This window comes from Mytilus galloprovincialis, chromosome 4, assembly GCF_965363235.1.
Source record: "Mytilus galloprovincialis chromosome 4, xbMytGall1.hap1.1, whole genome shotgun sequence".
NCBI classification, from domain to species: domain Eukaryota; kingdom Metazoa; phylum Mollusca; class Bivalvia; order Mytilida; family Mytilidae; genus Mytilus; species Mytilus galloprovincialis.
Genome location: NC_134841.1, coordinates 35,114,205 through 35,122,729, shown reverse-complemented (window position 1 = coordinate 35,122,729; position 8,525 = coordinate 35,114,205). Strand labels below are relative to the sequence as shown.

At 31.5% G+C, this 8,525-nt stretch overlaps 1 protein-coding gene across 3 annotated transcripts in view; it reads right to left on the bottom strand.

Moving 5' to 3' along the window:
* Positions 1-2,295: 2,295 nt before the first annotated feature.
* The window catches only part of LOC143071982 (prominin-1-A-like), a 31,251-nt gene continuing 25,021 nt past the window's right edge, over positions 2,296-8,525 (bottom strand). Inside the window, exons 21-28 of one of the 3 annotated variants that reach the window (XM_076246716.1) lie at positions 7,824-7,904; positions 6,962-7,030; positions 6,527-6,616; positions 5,452-5,567; positions 5,081-5,101; positions 4,605-4,625; positions 4,092-4,118; positions 2,296-2,423 (exon numbers count right to left, since the gene is read on the bottom strand). In XM_076246716.1, the coding sequence (XP_076102831.1) occupies positions 2,393-2,423; positions 4,092-4,118; positions 4,605-4,625; positions 5,081-5,101; positions 5,452-5,567; positions 6,527-6,616; positions 6,962-7,030; positions 7,824-7,904 (456 nt within the window). In that variant the 3' untranslated portion in view covers positions 2,296-2,392. Of the gene's footprint in view, positions 2,424-4,091; positions 4,125-4,604; positions 4,626-5,080; positions 5,102-5,451; positions 5,568-6,526; positions 6,617-6,961; positions 7,031-7,823; positions 7,905-8,525 lie in introns of all 3 variants that reach the window. The other 2 variants (XM_076246718.1, XM_076246717.1) reach the window with 2 other exon arrangements.

Sequence of the window (8,525 nt, the reverse complement as noted above, 5' to 3'; positions counted from 1 at the left end):
TGTTTAACCCCGCCGCATTTTCTCGCCTGTCCAAAGTCAGGAGCCTCTTGCTTTTGTCAGTCTTGTATGATTTGAATTTTATTTCATTTACATATTTCGGAGTATGACGTCAATTATCACTGAACTATTACACAGTTTTTTGTTAAGGGTTCAGCTGAAGCACGCCTCATGTTGCGGGATTACTCGCTGTATTAAAGATCCATTGGTGGCCTTTGGCTGTTTTTTGTTCTATTCTATGGTCGGATTGTTGTCTTTTTGACACATTCCATATTTTCATTCTCAAATTTAAATCATTAAAACACTTTATTATACTTTTGGTACCAGAAGTTTTGTGTGTCATGAAAGTTTTAATAGTAGATACATTTCCCTTTTGATTTTATTCTAGAAAGATCAGAGAAAATATAGGAAACCAATGTCGATATCGTATATGAGCATTGTTCAATGAAACGTATTTCTTAATGTTCTCTTGATTACAGAAATTGTTATGACAACGAAATGAATTCAATTTGGCTTTTTGGAACGACTAAGGTATAATGGATTTTCAAGAAAAAAAATTGTATTCTTTGATTTTGCAGTGGTGACGAAATGTTATAAATAAATGAATTGTTGATGACATTTCTATTAGTTTTTTTTTATTTGATCGTCACTGATTACGTAATTTCCTGTTTACAAAACTTTGAATTTTTCGAAAAACTAAGGATTTTCTTATCCCAGGCATAGATTACCTTAGATGTATTTGGCACAACTTTTTGGAATTTTGGATCTCAATGCTCTTCAACTTTGTACTTGTTTGGTTTTATAAATATTTTGATATGAGCGTCACTGATGAGTCTTATGTAGACGAAACGCGCGTCTGGCGTACTAAATCATAATCCTGGTACATTTGATAACTATTGTAGACAAAAACCGTACTGAACCATAAGCTTGGTATCTTTGATGAGTTCATTTTTTACAAAAATCGGGTTGATGCCACTGTAAGTTGCTGTGTCCGCACGAGTATATCAATTTTCCAATAGTTAGCACATCTGTGTTGACATGACCTACCACTGATTTGTCATGTTATGCATTAACAATTAACAAAATTCTGAATTGTTTGACAAACCAAGTGATGTTTTTTTACCTACAAGAATAGTGGCATTTGAAAAACCATGAAGGATGTTTGTCCTACATGTCACCTCGTCTTTGAATTAATTAGCCTTTCACATTTTATGATTCTAGTATCCCTGGTGAGTCTTTTGTAGACGAAATGTACGTCTTGTTTACTAAAGTATTAGCCTGGTATTTATGATATGTTTATTATTTCAACCACTTGATCTATATCACTGCTTGTGGACAGTTCTTTTTCGATGGTTGACATGCATGACATATCATTGATATGGTTGAATTAATAAATTTACTGTTTAAAAAAAAATCTTTGATTCTAGACCCAATGAAGGGATTTTTGTAGACAAAATGAGCGTAAGGTGTACTAAATAATAAGCCTAGTGTATTTGCTGATTTGTATTTATAACTAGTTTGATTATACTACAGGTGGAGGTTTTCCTCTCAATGAAATCACCAGCCAAGTAGTCAGCACTTCTGTTGAAATGACAATTATCCATATGTTTATATACATAAATTAACAATTCACCAATCTTATAATAGTTTCCAAAATAAAAATTCCTCCCAAATCAATATATTAATTTAGCTATATTTGACAAAACCTTTTGGAAGCTATTGGTCCTCAATGCTCATCGCCTTCTTACTTGACTTTGGCATTATTTTTTTTTTGGGGAGCAGCACTGATGAGTCTTTTGAAGAAGAAACGTGCATACGTAATTTTATACTAGAAATCAATGGCGACACAGATCACACAACGACATAATAGAAAATATCTCGCGCGGTGCACTATCCTTCGGCTGTCGAAAGATAAATATCTTCAATTATCAGTTTGCCTTATATTTCAAAAATTTTAATGTGCATGTTCAGCGATAAAAAACATATTGTATTTCACTCAATGATGGTAGGATCTTTATATGGACCTAATCTATTATGAAAATACAAGTTTAAGAAAGGAAACACCGTAGATGGAAGGGGATCGACCCCTAGCAAAGAAGACCGCTAAAACTAGTGTTAAGGTCAGTTAGGACATTGCAGTGAGTTGAAAGCCTTGTGCCATCTTGAAGGCCTAACTGTGAATTTGAGATGAAAAAAAAACAGTCATGTTTTATGTGTATGTTGAAATGTTGTTCCATGAAATGAAACACCATATCTATCCTTTCATCTCCATCATAAACACATATATAAAACAAATAGTATTACAAAAGAAATTTATTGTCGATAAAATATATTGCCACGAATTAAAGTATTGAAAACTGCATTGTATTAGTCAAGAACCATTTAAATTGGTTTATCAGTAATACTGAGGGGATACTTTGTTGAACCTGAAACAAAATAAAAAGAAAGTTCATATCATATTATTCCAAAACTACAGACGTTTTCTATCAAACTCTATTAACTACATTACATTAAACCTGTTTGTCAAAAAATGTATTAAAGAAATATTAGTATTTTTAGCTGCATGTTTTTCCTTGACATCAAAAATGAAGGTTACGTTCAAAAAGAAAACATACATGCAAATCTAAAAGCTCTAAAGAGCCTGTGTCGCTCTCATTTGTCTTCGTGTATTTTCAACAAAAAACCCTCTCCAACATTAAAGATAAGAATCGAATCTCTGTTTTGTTGATCTTGTATTGCTTATCATTTGTTCTGAAGATGGTGAAAAAATCCTCACTTAACAGGAAATACTTCTATAAAGAGTGACAGTTTACTAATTATATAAGCAAATTTGACTATTGATTATTTGGGGAAATCTGAATGTTTTATAAAGACAGTAAAAAATCTATATATCACAATATCACATAGAAAAATATTTTTAAAGTCACAAATAAAGGTGTATTGATGCATCTGTGTATTTTTATTATATCATTGACGGACAATGAGTCAATTTCTGGTTGGAGTGGCGATAAAGAATCATTTTAACAAACGTATTTTATTATCAGTTTATCTTTAAGTTTGTTGAGGCAACCAGGTTTTATTGGCATTCAGTTAATTAAAAAGCACATTCATGTTAGATTGTGAAAAGATATGCAAGATATGACCTCTTGTGCTGCCAATTTACAAGCACACGACACGCTTTAAGCAATAAACCTATTTAACACAATTCATCCATGAAGAAGCATTGTAATGGATAATAACAGGCTGAAACATAAGGCAAGTACTTTGCTGTTGTTAATTTTTTTTACAAAATATTTGTTTGATATTAAGGAATATGTGTTTATCTAACAATGGTAAACAATGTAAATGATCATGATTTTGATTTGACCGTTCAAAAGTTAATCAACTTTGATAATTTTTGAGTATTTATTGTTTGCTTTATACTCGAACTTCTTGCATTCAAAGATATTATCCATGTTCTATGGGTTCGGTCGAAGATTTTAAACATGGGTATTTCCTGCTGCTTTGCTCATAGAGTTGTGTTTGACAGCAATTGAATTGAATAATAGGATCCCGCCCTGAATAAAGTTTTTTTTATATTGTGACATCCATCTGCAGAATAAAACTGATACTTTTTGAGTAACATTTAGTACTTGAAAACTATCGTGTTTCTGGTCAAGTAGAGAACAGTGGGTATCCATATGAAAAAATATGTTCTCATTATGAATGTTTGTTGTCTTCCGCGGTTTGGAAATGTTAAGCATCACAAATTAATCAAATAAAATCTTTTGTAAATTGTAACCAAAACAAAGTTTTGAAAATGTGTTTGAAGTGTGTCAATGTATGTTATATACACTGAAATTGGTACCAATATACTAACAACATATTTGTATAACTTCAGAAAGTCCAACACCAACAAAGGAATAACCTAAAGATATAGGTTGAAGGAAGCATGCAGAATATGATAAAAAGAATGAAAATATTAATATGAAATATAGCGGCACATCAGTTAGCCACAGGATGGTACAAAGAATGCATGCATGCATGCAAGTATAGTAAGCAATATTCTGAAGACCTACACCACTATATATCATTGAACATAACATCATTCTTACCGACGTGGAGAACGTAATCTATGTTGTCTAGAACTGAACGACAAAAACAACGATAACATAGAAGTTAGTTATCGATATATTAATTTAAGAATAATATTATATTTTTAGCTACATTAGCGTACATGTGTTTGATGTTTATTGAGCGGCATGTCCTACCAATGGTTACATCATCTTTAGTTAGCTTTTTGTAGCAATGTGCATTGCACACTGGTTCACTCTGCTTTCTAAATTATGTGCAATTCCTTTTTTTATTGGTTGCTCACCTGTTGATTGCTGCACTATGTAGAAACTTTACTGCGTGTTTTAGTTATCTATCTTTTCTGTTACTTGGGTTATTTTTGTTATTAAAAGGGGATACTATAGAGCATGATATTCATGGGATTTGTTTTAGAATTAAAGAACATAATGCTTTTTCTTCGGATTTTGCTAAGAGTGCATTCAGACACTGTTTACACATAAAATTTTCTACTGGCACATTTGTAATTGAAATATTAAACATTTAAATAAACCTACCCATTGTGATAACCATTATAGCTGAAAAGAAATGAAAAGATAAACTTAACTTTAATTTAATAATTTAAGTGCATATCTTCAAATAATGGCAGACTATGTTTGTGTTATGTAAAGAAAAGAAAGATGCAATTTCAGTCGTACATTTAACTGGTCGTATTCTTTTATATTTTGCTTTACATTGACAAAATTATACACTCTTGTATATGAGGTTTTATTCTTTCTACATACACTTCAGAGGCACGTTGAAATTCGTTCTTATTTCATCGTTTCATCATTATTTCAACTTTACTAAAACTCAGGAAAGTGGGTTTTTTTTCAATTGATTTGACTGGTTATATATGTTAATTTTTACACATGTGATTTGAAGTGGGGTTGTCTGCCCCTTGACAATTGCTCTGAAAATGAACATGTTTTCTATTTTCAGAATATACATGTAGCAACGTTTTAACAAATTTGATTGGTCATCGTAAACTTACCCATCATCTTCATCGTCGTCACTGCAATACAAAACTTTGAATATGAGAAACACGTGTGTTGTTATGTGTCTTTTTAAATACCAACAATGTCCTTATTGTATTTTATAATCAACATAACAAACTTTAAAATTTTTGAGTTATTTGCTAGTGTATTCTTTCAATTATTCAAACTTGTAAATATTCTCTCTTTCCCTCTTTGATAATTAAAATATTCTTTTAAATGTGTTTGATTTAAAAGGTTAACCAGGATGGCTGACTGAATGCATTAAGGGGGGGGTAGTAGATTTTATTTTTTATATAAATGTGCAATTATTACATTAAGTACGATAGTTATCCTAAATATATTCTTAGATAAAATAACACTTAATTACCCATCGTCATCTTCATCCTCACTTAACTTTCTGTAATACTTTGATAATTTGACTCCGACAATGATGACAGGTGTAAAGAAAAATAATCCCCAGCCAATAGCAAACCAGAAAGTATTCTGTAAAATAATGTAAGAAAACATGTTCTAGATGGAGTAGTAGCAGATTTAGATAGATATTGTACAACCTCACAAAAACAGAGTATCTTGTAAGTGCTTAGGCGTATTAGCTATTTGTATACATTTGTTTTTGGAAAAAATAAACACCGCCCACATCATTTTTATGCCCCGCCTACGATAGTAGACGGGCATAATGTTTTTTGGTCTGTGTGTCCGTTCGTTCGTCCGTCTGTCTCGCTGCAGGTTAAAGATTTTGGTCAAGGTAGTGTTTGATGAAGTTGAAGTCTAATCAACTTGAAACTTGTACACATGTTCCCTATGATATAAACTTTCTAAATTTAATGCCAAATTATAGTTTTGATCCCAATTTCACGGTCAATTGAACACAGAAAATGATAGTGCAAGTTTCAGGTTAAATTTTTTGGTTTAAGTTTTTGGTCAAGGTAGTTTTTGATGAAGTTGAAATCCAATCAACTTGAAACTGAGTATACATGTTCCCTATGATATGATCTTTCTAATTTTAGTTCCAAATTAGAGGTTTTTTCACCCCAATTTCACGGTCCGCTAAACATAGAAAATGATAGTGCGAGTGGAGCTGTGTACTATGGACAAATTCTTGTTAAATTCTGGATCTGGCAATACTATTCATATCAGCCAAAAGCAATCACTATGATTTGTAAATTTGGCGTTTGTTGAGGGTCGAGTAGTGTTTTTAAGATGTCTTTGTTAGTCTTGTATGTTTTTTCATCTCCTTTTAAATTCTGGATCTGGCAATACTACATATCAGCCAAACTCATACACTATAATTTGTAAATTTTGACGTAGGTTGAGGGTCGAATAGAGTCGAACATATGTCTTTCTTTGTCTGCATCTTTGAGTTAACATTTCACATAACTGCCTAACCCTGAATCTATTTTTTGTCATCAATTTTGGGGAAAAAAACATCTTTTCAGTCTTACCAACGCATCTAACGTATAACTGCAAAATGTAGTCGTAAAGGAGTCATATAGATTCCAAATAGGTAGACAGGCTGCTAGCTCATTAAAAATCTGTAAAAAACAAAATACAGATTTAATTCAATTGAAATGAAGAAACTACTTGAATATATGTTTAAACTATAAACAATCACTTCACATGGGCAAGATACTAAAATCAATTAATTTACTTATATTTGCGTTGGACTTCAATAAACCAGATTTGTGATTAGTAAAACATAGGTGAAGGGTCGATATGAACGCAACACGATCACCAGATATACGTAGAAGCGACAATATTAAAGCCCACAGCAGAAAATTGAATGATAATTTGTACAATATTATAATGATTTTAAATACAAATACTTCAATTAGGAACCCATCTATCAAATGTATTATATATATATAAATAAAACTTACCAAATCCCTTACTTCCACGATATACGAATCAATGTATGCTAGTATCTGGTTTTTAAAGTCTATGGCAGCCTGGAAATATAAGTTTATAAAATTGAAAGATACCAAAAGGATATTCAAAGTCATAAGTCGAAAATAAACTGCCATCACCATGGATAAAAACAAAAAAGATACTAATCATTCAACAGTATAGCTTAAACAACATAGAAAAGTAAAGGCTGAACATTACTAAGCCCAGCACATACAAGGGAGTGATTTCAGATGGAAGGGTAAAAATGATCCTGCTTAACATGTGGTATCCATTGTGATGCTCATGTTATAAGATTACTATGAATTGATCTTTTGTTGGCTTGTTTTTTTTTATTGGCTTGTTTTCATACTTTTTTATTTCGTTTTTAAATTTTTACATAAACATTTTTTCATGACATATTGATCTGTTTTAGAAACAATTGTAGTAACAGTTGTTTTGTATTCCGTCATGTCACTGAAAATGACGGAATTAAAAGAATCATTTAACTCAGTAAATTAACATGAGTACAAGGGAACTAGGCATGCATGTTTCAAAATTCTGTTGACAAATACATACAAACGATACCCGAGTGGTAGAAATATAAAAGCACAAGCAGTTTTTAATTGTTTCAACGAATAACGTTAAAAAATTTGCTTAAAATGCACTCTCAATATTTAAATTCGACAAATTGCTAATCTTTCCTGATTAAGTATTTGATGAAATGACAATCGTGACGATACTTATTTCACATTTATGGTGGATAATATTGTATTCTTTTTTCAGACACGAAGCCGTTTTAATTGTTATCGTGCTGTACTATTTCTTACTAGGAAATGTAAATATGTTGTGCCTTACCTGAAGTATAACGCTTGCCATATTGTTTTGAATTTCGTTATCTGCAGCTCTGGCTGTGGAAAGAGTATTGTTGATTTTAGCCTGAAATTTTTCAAATTATTTGTAATAAGATACTTTTCTTGTAAACTTACCAAACTAAAAACACTCTAAACATAACTATAAATCATCAATCCATAATTCCATCTATTGCTGTTGAACAATTTTTTTTGCAGGCTTACATATTGCTTGGATATTTGGTGCATTAAAACTGATACACTTCAGATAGTTTGATCACTATTTCTTTTATTATATACTTGGTGTCTAATATTGTTCACGCTGGTTTAACTTTGTCTTCCCTGTTTGTGCGGATATTTTTTTAGCACTTTGCAAATAGAAAAAGCCAAACTAGTGAAAAAAAGCACTTTTCATTTTAAAAGATGCAAATTGTCGGCATTGTAAACGAACTGTACACCTCTCCTTACCGACCTCTACTTATTTTCATATAAATCGGAGTTCCTTCAGAAACTTGTTAAAAGCAAGAAGATCAAAAAAGCCAGGTCATTTGATTTCACTTTCAGATAAATTGATAATGTTCTTTCAATTTACAATCAAACTTTTCTGATGTTATATTGATATTTCCCCCGTGGCGCTGTACTTATTACTGTTCAGAGTATTTCCGGACTTTTCAGACTTATCATTTTGAAGCTAATGTGTAAAGAATAT